The following is a 17,500-nucleotide window of genomic DNA, read 5'->3' as shown; positions in this document are numbered from 1 at the left end:
GTATGTTTGTATATATGTGTATGTATATATATACATATATATGTATATGCGTCCAACCCATGCTAGCATGGAAAACGGACGTTAAATGATGATGACGATGATGATGTATGTATGTATATATACATATATATATAAATATATTTATTGAATACATGCAAATATGTATAAGTTAATGTGAAGCCTACAAAGTCTGATTTTTTAAGTTTTATTTTTGAATTTTCCCCAATTTTACAAAAGTAAAATGTAGGAACCATACTACACTGGAATCTCATTGGCTTATATATTTAACTCTATACAATCATGCAGACTCTAACATATGTATATATATATATATATATATATTTCTTTCCTACCCACAAGGGGCTAAACATAGAGGGGACAAACAAGGACAGACAAAAGGATTAAGTCGATTACATCAACCCCAGTGCGTAACTGGTACTTATTTAATCGACCCCGAAAGGATGAAAGGCAAAGTCGACCTCGGCGGAACACACATACATGTATATATAAGTATATATATATATATGTGTGTGTGTGTGTACATATATGTATGTATGTGTTTATGTATGTATATATTGTATTTATGCCTGTATGCATTTGTGTAAAGGCGTACAAGGGGTGTGGTATTGGTTTGGCCTGCATCTCCCACCGTCACTCCCAGTGCTGAGCCACACAACACAACACAGAGGTGAAGCTACCAACACCTCCCCTCAATATACACTCACACACACACATACACAGACATGCATCTACACATAGTTACGCAGCAACATGCTGTGTTGTATACTGACCCCTCAACAGATGAATGGGTGTTGAGGTTGGAGCAAGCAAAAGCAATAATAACTGCACTTTCATGCATCCATATATGACCACCACCACCACCACCAAAATCACCACCTCCACTTGAGACACCTTTTCTCTTTTATCTTTTACTTGTTTCAGTCATTTGCATGTGGCCATGCTGGAGCACAGCCTTTAGTCGAGTAAATCGACCCCAGGACTTATTCTTTCTAAGCCTAGTACTTATTCTATCGGTCTGTTTTGCCAAACCGCTAAGTTACAGGGACGTAAACACACCAGCATCAGTTGTCAAGAAATGTTGGGGGGACAAACACAGACACACAAACATATACACACACATACATATATATATATATATATATATATATACATATATATGATGGGCTTCTTTCAGTTTCCGTCACGAGGCATTGGTCGGCCTGAGGCTATAGTAGAAGACACTTGCCCAAGGTGCCACACAGTGGGACTGAACCTGGAACTCTGTGGTTGCGAGGCAAACTTCTTACCACCAAGTCACTTCTCCAAAATGCACATACACAAAACTGGACCCTTCACCCTGCTATGTCTGTTTTGGGTTCAGACCTGCTATTTCGCTCACTCCTTCTCTCCTTGTTATCCTTCCATAATGCTTCTGTCAACTGTAGTATTTTGCTGCTGTAGTTTATATATATATATGTATATATAGTATTTAAACATATCAAAGGGAAATGGAATTTAATTAAAATTAAAAACATTCAATTAAAATTTACATTTCCAGTGGTCCAACGCGTAAACAAAATTTTAGTCAAAAAGACTATATATTAGTCATACGATATAGTGTATATGTAAACACATAGAGAATCCACTTATAGCGATTCTACGCATTAGAAAGAACAGCTAAGTTCTATGACCACAAAAAATTCAGGACAAAATTCAATAGGAATTCCTGTGGTCATAGAACTTAGCTGTTCTTTCTAATGCGTAGAATCCTTATAAGTGGATTCTCTATGTGTTTACATATACACTATATCGTATGTGTATATATATGTATGTATGTATGTTTATGTGTGTGTATTTGAATATGGAACACACCTTGAGTAACAAAGGGTATCTAACTGATTCAGGTGTGAATGGCAACTACACAACTGGACTAACTGGTTCGTTTATTGATTGTTAAAATGATTAATGAAGTAATTAATTGGTTAATTGGTTGACTAGTTGATTAATAATAATAATAATAATAATAATAATAATAATAATTATTATTATTATTATTATTGTTATTATTTTTATTATTATTATTATTATTGTTATTATTTTTATTATTATTATTATTATTATTATTATTAATGATAATGTCCTGATGCAGTCCCAGGCAGTGGCTCTCATGGCTTCTGGTCTTAACTGATTGGAAGTGTTATCATGTACATTGTTTTGTCTTGGTATAAAAGATGGGCTACAGCAAATATTCTGATCAATACCAAAGATTTGCTTGTCAGTTGTTTGACCTTAACCAGTTGAGCATGTCCCTTGGTGGCTGACAATATGTGCATCACTGATCACAAGCAGAAGTAGTGGGGGAGCATCATAGCCATGTGCTGAAAGAAAACATGGGTGCTTCATTCAACATCTTTAAGCAACCCTTATTCAGGGACTTTTTGAACCAGATGGGTTACGTGACCAGAAGAAGATTCTAACTGGGCCTCACCTGCAAGGTCACGCACTGTTTCTCTTGATATGAGATCACCATGTTACGCACATATGGTTGTAATGCATGTGCCTAGTGCACCCTTATCAGATGGATAGTTATGATGGGTATCCAGGGCTTTGTATAATTTAACCCAGTGTCACTTTGATGGCATGCACTGCTCTCTCACTTAATAATGATAATGATCACCAGCCAGAGCACAAAGAATACAAGTGATGCTATGATAACTTAGCCAAAGTTGTTTATTGGGAGTTATGTGTAAAATATGGTCTTGAATGAGCACAAACTAGAAGGTGTTCTCAAAGTGATCCTGCCAAGAGATTTTTGGGACCTTATAGTACAATGGGAGCATGAAATTAAACAGTGTAAACTAGATCTTATGGTGATTAACAAAGCCAACACACAGTGTTTGATTCTAGATGTGGCTTGTCCCACTTGGAAGATAGAATATCTGTGGGCAATGGAAAAGGTTGAGATGGTCCCAGTTGTTGGGGTGCTAGGTACTGCGAGCACCAGAATTGTAAACTACTTTTTTAGATATCAGGCACAATGTCAATGCAGGACACTTGCAGGAACCAACACTCATTGGAATTGTTAGAATTCTTAGAAAAGTGCTTGCTAAATAAGGGTCCCACTTCAGTCCCTTGTTTATATATTAAACCACCAGCAACAAATGATCTAGAAATTGTTTTTCTTATTGGTCAGAACTCTCACACATATATATTTGTGTGAGTGTGTATGTATGGGCATGCGAGTGCATGTATGTGAGTGTGTGTGTATATTCTTTTATGCTCTTCCTGGTTTCAGTCATTTGACTGCAGCCATGCTGGAGCACTGCCTTTAGTTGAGCAAAGCAACCCCAGGACTTATTCTTTGTAAGCCTAGTACTTAAACCCTCGGTCTCTTTTGCTGAACTGCTAAGTTACGGGGACGTAAACACACCAGCATTGGTTGTCAAGTGATGGTGGGGGGACAAACACAGACATACAAACACACACACACACACGCATTTATATATATATATACGATGGGCTTCTTTCAGTTTCCATCTACCAAATCCACTCACAAAGCTTTGGTTGGCCTGAGGCTGTAGTAGAAGACACTCGCCATGCAGTAGGACTGAACCTGGAACCATGTGGTTGGTTAGCAAGCTACTTACCACACAGCCACTCCTGTGACTATATATATATATATATATATATATATATATCGTGATCATGTGATTAATCAGATGCTCAGATGTTGTTATACATTACTGGTCACAATGCGCTTTGGAATGATGCCACCCCACTGACAAGGTGAGCAGACCAACATTCTTCCCTGGCCAGAAGGCCATTCTGTTGCCATGTCAACCTGTTTACAGCTGAGCAGACTCAAAGAGTGTAAAATGAATTTTGCTCAAGAATACAATGCACTGCCGGGTCTGGGAACTGAACCCACGGTCTAGCAATCACGAGTGCAACATCCTGACCACATGTGTGTGTGTGTGTATGAAGATCAGATATTATAGAACCCTTTTTGTTGTTCCTTCTGTCCTCACCTCTCTCTCTCTCTCTCCCTTTCTCTCTTTCAATATGTCTACATAAGGAAGTTTTTAATGGGTGACCAATTCCTACAAGAAAGGAACAGATTTAAACCGACCTCACTCTGTAAACATTTCTATCAGTTTGTTTACCTACATATCGACTGCCCTATCTATCTATCTATCTATCTATCTATCTATCTGTCTGTCTGTCTGTCTATCTATCTGTCTGTCTGTCTGTCTGTCTGTCTGTCCATTTCTCTGCATGTGCACACACATGCATGTGCGTGTGTGTAATGCATGCATACAATTATATATTTAGCTCCTCACTCCTCCCCGCTTTGTATATATTTAGACATCAGCCTCTGCGCATATTCTATAGATTCATTCCCCTGTAAGATCGCCATGGTAACATTGTAGATGTCAATTCAAATAATCTGACATCGATGGATTCAGTCCAGATTGCTGCAGGGATTGAAACCTTCACCCTGCTGTGATGTTTTGTCACCGTAACCTTGGGCAAGACACTTAACTTCCCACTCTCCATTTCCCCCAAGCTTTCTATCTAATTAAGACAACACACTAAAGACTTTTCATATTTTCTCATCCCTGCATCCCTCCATCACACATCTACAATTGAGGAGGTGTGCATGTATGTGCATTTAAATGTTTCCATGTATGTGCTTATGTATGTGTTTATTGTGTATATATGCGTGTGTGGTTCTTCTTGTTATTTATTCGTCTCCTTCCTAGAAGGAGTGAATTGGCTTCCAACAAAGAAACAAATACTCCATCATTGGAGTTTAGATATCAACAATAAATGTTACATCATCAAACTTTAAGAAAGTCTTGCATATTTTTACTGTTCCACTTACAAACTGGATCTTTGCTTGAAGATTTTAGCTTCTACAGACTGTGGCTTAAACATTTTCTAAAATACCCAAGTGCATCAATAATTACTGGTATGAAGATGAGTTTATAATCAGGGCAGAGGTACTGCAGGCTTTGAAGCAGTTGTCCATAGATATTCTCCTCTTTACAGAGTTTGGAAGAGATGGTCACATCTGCATAGCAACTGACATCTATCACTATAAATGGCTCTTGTATATTTTTATTGAGTGAGAGAGCAGCACATGCCATCAAAGTGATGCTGGCTACAAATATATGAAGCCCAATACACCGGTCATGACTACCCATCTGATAAGGGTACACCAGGCACATGCATTGCAACCATGTGTGTGCACCATGGTGACCTGTATGTATGTGAAAGTATAGAAGCTCTTGTGTTGAAGCAAAGGCTCAGATGGAGTGGTCATCTGGTCAGAATGAAAGATTCAAGGATGCCAAAACAACTCTTTTACGGAGAGTTGGCTAAAGGAGAACAACCTCCACATAAACCAAAAAAGAGGTATAAGGACTTGCTGAAGGCTTCCTTAAGAGACGCTTGCATCTCTCCTGACACATGGGAAGGCATAGCTATTGATCGTAGCAGGTGGAGAAGGATTGTGCATGAGGGGACAGCCACTTTTGAGAAATCTCGAGTTGCACATGAGAAAGTAAGGAGGGATGTCAGGAAGGGCATTGCTGTTACACTTCCAGATGGGAAGGGTCTTCCTTTGATGCTGACATGCAATGTCTGTGCAAGACCCTGCCTCAGTAAAGCTGGGCTCATGAGTCATCTTCCTAGTCATAAAGAGAGACTGATGATTGACTACCAGGCTGCTTGGTGGTGGTGCTACACACCATACTAATCATATCTGTCGGGCATGTGGAAGAGAGTGTAATTCGGCAGGAGGACTTAAACGACATGCAAAGGTACATGAAGCCCAATTATAATTACAGTTAGCTATTGCCAGTAAAGGTTTTAGCTGCCAATCCTGTACAAGACATTGTAGGTCTTTAACTGGGCTAAAAAGTCACATTCGGTCACAGCTCCGTTAACAGTTAAACCTCGTGCAATAGCCATACTCAATAACGAGGGGGCAGCCATCATGTATATATATGTGTATATATATATATATATATGTATATATATGCATATATGTATGTACTTTTGTATGTATATGTTGGCAGTAGGTAGGTAAGGGTATATATATATATATATATATATATGTTTCTCTTCTATTTTTAATTATTTGAAATCTTCTTAAAAAGCTGGAGCAGGTTTCTAACAAAGATACAAAGTTCCATCGCTGGAATGTAAATTACAAAAACGAATTCATAATTCAAACTTGAGAAAAGTCTTGCATATCTTTATTGTTCTACTTACAGATTGTATTTTTAATGTGCTAGATCGGCTGATTACTTTTTTTTTTTTTTGAAAACTCCAGCTTATCTAGATCATCACACAGACATTTACTCTGAAAACCAAGTGCTCCAATTCTCATTGGCAGAAATATGATTTTATAATCGGGATATAGAAGCTGGGGGTTTCGAAGCAGTTGTCCATAATCATTCTCTTTCTCTTTGATTTTCAAAGAGATATTCACATCATCAGGTCAGCTGACCTCTAAGATGGTACATGGTTTTTTCTTCTCGGACCCAAACAACAATATCTGGCCAGTTATGTTTGAATTGAGTCGTACAATTTTGGCGAGTCTCTTTTAATCTTTTGAATGACCCTCATTGTAGATGTGATCTAGAATGTTGATGCGTGAGTGTAACAACAGCAAGAGCCTACATTGGGGCCACAATACTCCAGTATAGATCTTTTGGGAGCTTCAGAGAGGGTCAGCAAATGAGTAAAGGATGCAGTCGAAAATTTTTGTGTGTAGTAGTAGTAGTAGTAGTAGTAGTAGTTCATTGATTACCTCAAAATTTTTTAATTGTTCCCTTTTGTTTATTTTTTCCATTTAATCTTCCAGAGAGGAAGGGCTGCACCAATGGCCTGTGGAGGGCCTTCAGGAGTAAAGGTGTAGCAAGGCTGGGGTGAGTTTTCTTTAATAATAATAATAATAATTCTGTCTTTACTGGCCATAAGGGCCCGTATATACAATATAAAACATCACAGAAATAGGGTTCTAAAACATTTAGTATATATATATATATATATATATGTATATGTATATATATATACATGTGTATGTAAGTGTATGTGTATATATGTGTGTGTGTATATATATGTGTGCGTGTGTGTGTGTATATATATATATACACACACATATAAGTTTAATATAAGTGTGTGTATGTGTGTGTGTGCATGCATGCGTGTGTATACATATATCTTGTATCTTTTACTTGTTTCAGTCATTGACGGGTTTAGTCAAACAACTTGGCCCCAAAACTTAATTTTCTAAAGCCTGGGACATATTCTATTGGTCTCTTTTTGCTAAATTACTAAGTCACTAACTAACACCAGTTATCAAATGGTGGTGGTGGTGGTGGTGGGGAGAGAGACCAACACACACGTGTGTGTGTATATATATATGTGTGTGTGTGTGTGAAAGCACATGGCTTAGTAGTTAGGGCATTCGAGTCATGATCATAAGATCATCGTGAGTTCAATTCCCAATGGCACATTGAGTCCTTGAGCAAGACACTTTATTTCACTCAGCTAGCAAAAATGAGTTTCTCTGTAATTCAAAGGGGCAGCCTTGTCACGCTGAATCTTCCTGAGAACTACGTTAAAGGTACACGTGTCTGTGGAGTACTCAGCCACTTCCACATTAATTTCCCGAGCATGTTGTTCCATTGATCAGATCAACTGGGACCCTTGTTGGCATAACTGATGGAGTGGCTGTGTATAGACACACACACGTGTTTATATATGTATACAAAGGGCTTCTTTCAGTTTCCGTCTGCCAAATCCACTCATAAGGCTTTGGTCTGCTTGAGGCTATAGTAGAAGACACTTGCCCAAGGTGCCATGCAGTGGGACTGAACCCAGAACCATGGAATCCAGCAAGCAAGCTTCTTACTACTCAGCCACACCAGAAACAATTATATGTCTTATGGTGTTTATCGTTTATCTTGTTCCAGTCATTAGACTATGGCCATGCTGGGGCACTGCCTTAAGGGTTTAGTCATGAACCAACCACAGGACTTATTTTTTTATTAGGCTGGTCTCTTTTGCTGAACTGCTAATTTACAGGGATATAAACAAACCAACACTGTTATGTGTTGGTGGTGGAACAAACACATACACACATATACATACCTGCATTGTTACATACATACATTCAAGCATGATCGTTGCCAGCGTCACCTTACTGGCACATGTGCCAATGGCACATACAAAACAACATTTGAGCATGGTCGTTGCCAGTGCTGCTGGACTGGCTCCCATGCAGGTAGCACGTAAAAAGTACCTTTAGAGCATGGGTGTTGCCAGAACTGCCTGACTGGCCCTCGTGCCGGTGGCACATAAAACCACACACTACACTCTCAGAGTGGTTGGCGTTAGGAACCAGCTGTAGAAACTTTGCCGGATCAGATTGAGCCAGGTGCAGCCTTATGACTCACCAGTTCTCAGTCAAACCGTCCAACCCATGCCAGCATGGAAAGCAGACGTTAAACAACGATGATGATGATGATTTACATGTACATATATACAGACACGCGCACACACACATATCTGTTGACAACCAAAGGTCTCAGTCTCTGAGTGAAAGGAAAATTGTATGATGCATGTGTACAAACAGCAATGCTACATGGTGGTGAAACAAGGAGCCTGAATGCAGAGGACATGTGAAGGCTAGAGAGCAATAAAGCTAGTATGGAGTCTTTCTGTTAGAGAAGAATCCCATTCATCTCAGTTCCATAAATCATCAAACCCTGGTGGCACTTAAGACGAGCCATTTCTTTTTCTATTCTGGTTGTCCTCACAGATTTAATTGTTGGTATTACTGATGTTGTGGAATCCTCATAATCATTGCTAACACCAGCAGCAGCAGCAACCCTGGTCTCCACTGTTGTCTAGGCTACCACCTCCTTCTCCCTTGTACAGTAGATTCTGATGTGGTTTGGTCTCCTAGACATGAAGCAAAGTAGAGGAGAGGGGCATTTTGCTCTGTATCACCAGTTTGACTGACCTCTTCTCATCCCATTCCCCTTTATGGGAACTCTGGGACAACCTTGTAGTCTTTGAGATGAGGTCATAAGGACCTAGAGGTTCGTGAAATCCGCACCTGATTCATGTTGTTGCAGGTCACCTTTGTACTCCGCAAATATGAAGAGGACAAGTGAACACTCCACATAGTCACCAATGTCTGTCAGTAACTCTTGTGTTTGTCCTTCCCAGTGATGTGACACCCTTCTTTGGGTAAATAGACACTCATGAGACCTTCCCATTTTCTCACCTTAAATAATAGCCATACACTTCTACATGCCTCTCTACCTTTATCAGTGGAGTATACATTCTGCCACAAACCAGTCAATGCTCCATCCAGTTCCTTCTTTGAAGACCTTTGGAAACTACCTCTCTATTCTTTTAAAATACCTGAGGTGCGCCATTTTCTTTCTTACCTTTTCTTGGGTAAATCGTTCAGGTAAGGAAGGTTTCACTTTTATGAAACACATCTCCCATGCATTTTCATTTAATCGGGGCTGGTCCACATCTAATATCTCTTTTTGACTAGCAACACTTGTGAAAGATGAATTGCTTTCAGTGTTTGTGGTAGTGTGATGTGGCAGTATTTTAGGTTTTGGCAGGATAATTATTAAGTTAAAAAACAAACAATATTCTTGCTGTTTAACCCCTGGTTATCAATGAACAAGCAGATCTATGATCAAAGATATTCCAACCATGGTCAACCTGTGTTGGCTTGGTATGACTGTTGTTGTTTAACCCAAGATACACTTCTGAGCAGGTCTGTGATTCATTTAAGCTTTGTATTTCCATATAGTAGCAGTGCTTTTGAGGATGTTTGGCTACAATATCAAGAAGGTTGAGCAACTGTTATTCCATTGGCAGGTGTTTGTCTGAGGATGATACCCTGGCTATAACCCCGTCTCTCTCTCTCTAAAATACTTTAAAATATGTTTGCTATACCTGTGTCTGGAGTATCACCCAGACTATATTCAGGGTACCCTAATTCTACCTGGGGTACCTTAAATATGCTGGCTGTACCCAAAATGTTTTTCTTGTCATATTTGAAAATAAACCAAGAGAGCGATCATGTACTTCAGACAAAATTACCTCACAAAATACATCACACACACACACACCACATAGTACACATTCCCCACATACTACACACATATTATGTACACACGACAAACATACATCACACATGCACACACTCTATACATCTCTTATACACATGCACCACACATACATACACATGACATATACATCATACACACACCAAACACACACACATACGCACACATCCACAATACATATCGATCAGTAAAGTACACTTAGCCAATTTGTTTATGTATTTGGGCTCATTGATCTACCACCACCACCACCACCACCACCACCACCAACTTGCACCAATCCTTTCTCCTCTGCACCATATCTCACCCCCTGAAATCTGTCCCTTCCAACTACAAACATAATAAATTGAATAAAAGAAAAAAAAAACAAAAAGACATTCTCAGTATGGAAAAAAAAGAAAGAAAAAAAAAATCTGTTCTAAAAAGAACATTACTTCCGCTTTGGCGTCTGTCTGTGTGTCAGCTGTTGAGTGGCACAGCAAGCATGAACGTGTTGGGCTGGGGTGATGTGTTGCTCCACCTGGCAAAGTGATGCTCTGTATGGGTGGGTGTAGGTGGGTATATGCAATATATATAAAGGTGTATGAACGTATACACACATAACCATACATACATTCACATATGCATGTGTGTGCATGGTGTGTATGCATATGTATATGTGTGTGTGTGAATATATGTGTGTATGTATGTTTACTTATGTATTTATACGTATGTATTATGTATAAATATATATATATATATACATACATACACATATATATATACACATAAATACATATATATAAACACATGTGAATGCATGCAAGCCTATGTGTATAAGTGTATATGTGTGTGTGTATATATATGTGTGTGTGCGTGTGTATATATATAAATAGGTAAAAATAAACATAGATATCTATACTGCAAATGTGTACATATGTGTATGTACATATATGTGTGTGTATTTATATATACACACACATATATACATATGCATACACACCATGCACACACATGCATATGTGAATGTATGTATGGTTATGTGTGTATATGTTCATACAACTTTATGTATATATATAAATATATATATATACATACACACACCTATACATACATATATATGTATATGGACACACGCATATATATGTATGTAGTACATATATATATATATATACATATATTACTTATATACATGTATATATATACATACATATCATATATATATATACATATATGTGTGGTTGTGTGTATGTGTGTGGTATATATATATATATATATATATATATTATATATATATATATATATATGTATGTATGTGTGTATGTATATATATATATATGTATGTGTGTGTATTATATATATATATATATATATATATAATATATATATATATATATGTATGTGTGTGTATATTATATATATACATGTATATATATATGTGCATATATGTACATATGCATATACCCACAAAACTTTTTGCCATAATGTAATGTAGAGAATGTAATACACATAGAGAGACACCTACCCTCATGACATTGCAGTGACAAAACTGCAAACACACACACACACACACACATACATATACATGCATACACACAGCCCCACACATTAATACAACTCCATCAGTGGCCCTCCCACCAACAAACCATTGTCCGACGGCCTGTTACTCGGGTCTCGCTTCAGTTGAGCCCCATTCTCTGCTCGACTTAACTCGTCAATGACCCGCCTTAATTATTTCCTTGTGCTTGTCGATAAATATACACAGCACAATACAACCTTTTGTCCGGCCTCTATTGATGTCTATTGATCTTTATTGATCACTATTGATCTCCGTGTTAGCTATTATAGTTGGTAGTTAGCAGGAGGTTGGTCCAGCTTATATATTAACACAAACACAGCAACGGATCAACGAACCAACACCATCATCACCGCCTCCGCCACTGCAACTACCACCACCACCTCCGCTGCCGCCGATACTGCCTCTGCCACCACCGCCACTCATTCCTCGCAATTATTACACCAATTTCGGACCTTTGAAGACTTGTCAGTACTACAACAACTACCGCTACTACTATTATTCTTACAATCATTACCACTACTACTACTGCAACCAAAACTACTACTGCAACACCTACTACTACCACGACCACTTCTTCTATGACGGCCACAACAACAACAACCGTTTGTAATGTCAAACCGACAAGCAGATTTATACGTGGTCTCTTGACCTGCTTGATGTAGCAGCTAAATCTCCCTCAAATCCTGCCCAACAATCTGAATCAAGGTTGACCTAGGATTGGACAACATCATCATCATCATCAACAACAACATACTAGATGGTCACAGTTGGATTGTCTTTATCCTAAATCTACTGGAGCAAGGTTGACCTGGTGCTAAACCACAACAATAATTTCATCAATCATGAGCCAAAGAGGGAGTCTGTAGGTGGTCACTGAACCCGCTAGAAATAGCAACCACATTTATGCTGTAAAAAACGACAGGACACTTTGGATAGTGTAGTCTATGGTATATTTATCTCCAGAAGAAAAAGGAGGATGATGGTCATGGTAGGAATGTCTTTGATCCCCCTTAATCAGAGCTGACCCAGGGTTAAGCAAGAACATGAACTATAATTACACTATTGATGGAATCTCTCTCAGCTGATACTGAGCAAACATTAGACCATGACACCCAAGATATTCCTAGACAGACGGGATGGTTATGGCTGGAATGCCTTTCATCTTAGCTCAATCACAGATGACCTGGGGTTAAACAACAACAATAGTTTATCTTTGTTGTTGGAGTTGTTGTTTAACCCCAGGTTAGTTCCTGATCCAGTCAACCTATGATCAAAGATGCCCCAACTATGATTATCGAGTATGTTGTCCAAGCACCGTCTATCTAGGACTACAATACCCAATGTATCCTTCTTTCGTGGTTATTGATGTTTAGGTCAGCCTTGATCCAGTACACCCCATATTTCAGACATGACCCATGTATTTTTGATTCAGGCATCATCTATCTGGGACTACATTATGTAAAGTACCACACTGACTTTCAGAGTGAATGGTGTCACATGTAATGTGACGTAGCTGTTATGTAATCCATCTCGGTGGTTTCCATGGGAACACGTCTTGTCACAATTCTACCAGTTGGCCACCTTCCTTATATCTCATGTTGCTGGCACAAAACATTGCTAGGTCCCAACAGATTCTCCTGTTTTGGTAAATGAGTAAAGGTTTTCCAGACATGACCATCCTGTCTCTTATTCACGCATAGTCTCTCAAAAAACATTTTACCTTCTTCATGTTTCCTCACTGAGGCAAGGTGTAATTTGAGGGTGATTTAGCTGGTATTTCTACCAGGTTGACTGACTGCATAATGGCTCTTTTTCTTGTCTTAGGGGGAGGTGCTGGTGGTGGTCACCGTCGATGTGGTGGTGGTTGTGGTAATGGTAGTGGTGGTGGTGATGGTAGTTGTGGTGGTTGTGATGGCAGAGGTGGTGGTTCTGGTGATAGTGGTCGTTGAGGTGGTGGAGATTGTGGGTCTGGTGGTAGTGGTGATGATGATGCTCAGGATAATTGTGGAAGTTAGTGACGGTGACGGTATTAGTAGCAGTGGTGATTGTTAGTAGTGGTGGACATGGTGTTGTTGTTGGTAGTGGTGGTGTTTGTTGTTGGTGGCATCTCATGCCAGATCCCAATAAATTTGATAAAATACAACAACAAAACCAACAACTTTGGTTAAATGTTACTGAGGTTGTTTTCCTCTTGCGGCCGGACCCAGTCCCTCCACGGATCGATGGGAAACAATCCGACAGAAAGACAGTCAAAGCAAATTAACTCAACAAACAGATATGTTTTAACAAAATCTATATTATTGACCTCCCCATTTATTGACATTTAAAGGTCACATGATCTTATCTTCAGGATGGTTTGCCACAGATTGACAGCGATTGCATACATGTATGCATACATACATACGCACGTACATACATTCACACACACATACACACACATATATACACATACATATACGTATCTATATATATATATATATATATATATATATGTGTGTTTGTGTGTGTGTGTGTATATGTATATATGTGTGTGTGAGTGTGTGTATGTGTATGTGCATATGTGTTTATGTGTGTGTGTGTGTGTGTGTGTGTGTGTGTGTGTTACCTTACCTTGTAATTATTTAGCTTCTTGCTGGCTTTGTTATGTCTGTGGTGATTACAAAATGCCATTAGCGGAATCATTTCATTCCATTCCACATGTGGAGCTTTTGTGTGGAGAGAATTGCTGAGATCAATACAAAAACCAGGTGTGTACGGCTCTATTGTAAGAATTCTTTAGCCGAGGTATTGGTCGCATGGAATCAATTGTCGTCCATTGACAACGTGGATGACATTAATTATAACAGTTGACACTAACGACTAATGATTAAACTGATTAACAGATTATGGAATAATCAAGGAATGAGATCGGAGAGGTGCGGGTTTGTAGAACAATGGCTTGGTGGACAGTTGTGAAGGTTGGTGAAATGGATGGATCTATGGGGACGAGATGTTCTCTCGTACAGACACAACTGGGAGATGATTCAAAGTCTTAACAGAATGTGCTAAGGGAGTGTCAAGGAATCACAATTGATCATCGCTTTATAACTAGTCAAAGGCTTCTACATCTATCACCATCATCATCTTGTGGTTGTTCTTATTCTTTCTCCTCCTCCTCCTCATCATCATCACCATCTTCTTCCTCCTCCTCATCTTCTTCTTCCTTCTCCTCATCTTCTTCCTCCTCCTCCACATCATTATCATCATCTTCTTCCTCCACATCTTATTCCTTATCTTCCTTTTTTCTCCTCTTTCTCCTCCTCCTCCTCATCATCTTCTTCAGTTTCATCATCTTCATCATCATCATCATCATCATCATCATCATTATGGCAGTGATCTGGCAGACTTGTTAGCATGTTTGGCAAAATGCTTAGTGGTATTTCGCTGGTCAACGTTACCTTTCATCTTTTCGGGGTCAATAAAATAAGTAACAGTTGTGTACTGGGGAGGGGTCAATGTAATCAACTATCCCCTTCCCCAAATTTCAGGCCTTGTGCCTATAACAGAAACGATTATTATTATTACTCTTGTTAAGGAGGTGAGATGGCAGAGTCATTAGCTTGCTGGACAAAATGCTTAATTGCCTTTTCTCAGGATTTTACATTCTGAGTTCAAATTCTGCTGAGGCCAATTTTGCCTTTCATCCTTTTGGGGCTCAATGTAACTGACTGATCCTCTCGCAGGAAAGTGCTGGCCTTTTGCCAAAATTTGAAATAATTATTATTGATATTGGTTTCAAATTTTAGCACAAGGCCAGCAATTCCAGGGGGGTGGGGATAAGTCAATTAGATCAACCCCAGTTTGCAACTGGTATTTATTTAATCGACCCCGAAGAGATCAAAGCCAAAGTCAACCTTGTCAGCAGCACAATGGAGTAACTGAGGGGAAGGCCACATTGCTGCTAAAATCTAAGACACACACACACACACACACACACACACACACACACACAAGGACACATACACCTACGCACATAAGGAGACACACCTTAGAGGAACAGAATGGAGTGAGTGGAGCAAGAATATACATGGAAATGAAAAGTGTCGCTGAAGAGGTCACAGATGTGTGATGAAAAATTTCTGGACAATGGACAGGTGTTAAAATAATAAACTAAGAACAGTAATAAATGAGTGAAGAAAATATGTGTGTGTGTGTGTGTGCATATGTGTGTGCATGCTTGTGTGCGTGTGTATGTGTTGTGTGTGTGTGTGTGTGTATGGTGTGTTTGTGTGTGTGTGTTTATTTGGCAAAAGAAAAAGAAATGACCATCCCGAAATACAACAATATATATGTATATAATATATAAATGTGTGTGTGTGTGTGTGTACATACATGCATATACTTAATACATACAAATATCAGGTATGGCCAAGAGGTTAGGAAGAGATTCTGAACATGAGATTGTGAGTTCGATCGTACAAGAAAGCAGCTCAAGTAAATGCTGTTTGCTACAAGCTCTTCTTGTGATTTGCTGAGGTGTTTGTACTCTGATGAGCAGTCAACAAATAGTGAAACATTCAAGGGCAATCTCCTTTGTTTTGTTGCACTCCCGAAAGTATTGAGATGTATTCCCATCTGTTTGAAGTTTCATAACAAAAGGCTCAAAGAACTGTTATTTAATTGCTTTAAATTTATGTTAGATTTTCTAATTCACACTGTATCAGGTTTAAATATATATTAGATATTTAATTATGCCACCAACAAATGCACAGTATAGACATTAGCCAAGCTAGAAAGGCTTTGTTCTAGTTTGTGTGCAAAGAAATGCACAGGTAATTGCCTTCTAAGTAATGGTAAATGAAGCCTGAAATATTTCAAGACATTTCACGACAATCTACAGTATTGTTTCTATATAAAGAGCATAACAAGGTAAATTTACATCTGTTTCAATTACCACAGCTGAAGATTTAAAGATTTACCTACCCACAACTCTCATTGAGTGGTATTCGGTCAGTGGCATCATGCTTTTGCTAAGAAGCAGTGAGGGCTGTGTGCAAACACAGAAGCAGAAAAGCAAGATTAACGACACAAGAATCTCAACTAGTTCATCTTTGAATGATTTAATTAAGAATCTTGGTGATGCTGGTTGTTGTCAATCATTAATCAGTTAGATCATTAATTCAAATATTCAGGTATCACTCAGTTAATAGGATTACAACATTTCCAGGTGACTACCCCCACCTCCTGCAGATACACACACTGTAAAGATGAGTTAATAGTTTGGAAAATTAGAATCATCATAACGACAGCACCAAATGATCTTAGTGATTTCATTAAGCAGCTAATGTTCACAGCATCTCTTCTAAAACGATGCTACGACTGTGTTGCAAAGTGGAGCTGCTGTATATAGAGTGTGAAGGCACGTGGCGTAGGGGTTACGGTATCCTGTTTGTGACTGTCAGGTTTCGGTTCAATTCCTGGTGGTGCACTGTCTCCTTGGGCAAGTCACTTTATATCACTTTATTGCTCCAATCCACTCACCTGGCAAAAATGAATTATACCTGTAATTCGAAAGGGCCAGCCTTGTCTCACTCTGTATCATGCTGAATCTCCATGAGAACTTTGTTAAAGGTACACATGTGCCTGTGGAGTACTCAGCCATTTGCACGTTAATATCATGAGCAGGCTGTTTTATTGGTCGAATTAACTGGAATACTCATCATGACTGACAGAGTCCAGTTTTATACACAGAGCAGAACATTCATTTAACATACAGCTGGACATGTATATATAT

The 17,500-nt window shown here is 38.8% G+C and overlaps 1 protein-coding gene across 2 annotated transcripts in view; it reads left to right on the top strand.

Moving 5' to 3' along the window:
* Positions 1-17,500, top strand: part of LOC115218780 (protocadherin beta-7-like) — an 85,438-nt gene that overhangs the window by 52,236 nt on the left and 15,702 nt on the right. Inside the window, exon 3 of one of the 2 annotated variants that reach the window (XM_029788707.2) lies at positions 6,875-6,938. The exons of the other annotated variant lie outside the window; for it this stretch is intronic. Coding sequence (XP_029644567.1) covers positions 6,875-6,928 — 54 coding nt within the window. The 3' untranslated portion in view covers positions 6,929-6,938. The remainder of the gene's footprint in view (positions 1-6,874; positions 6,939-17,500) is intronic. 2 annotated transcript variants of the gene reach the window in all.

This window comes from Octopus sinensis, linkage group LG14 (assembly GCF_006345805.1).
Source record: "Octopus sinensis linkage group LG14, ASM634580v1, whole genome shotgun sequence".
NCBI lineage: Eukaryota > Metazoa > Mollusca > Cephalopoda > Octopoda > Octopodidae > Octopus > Octopus sinensis.
The sequence above is the reverse complement of the archived record's forward strand: the minus strand, read 5'-3'. Positions and strand labels throughout refer to the sequence as shown.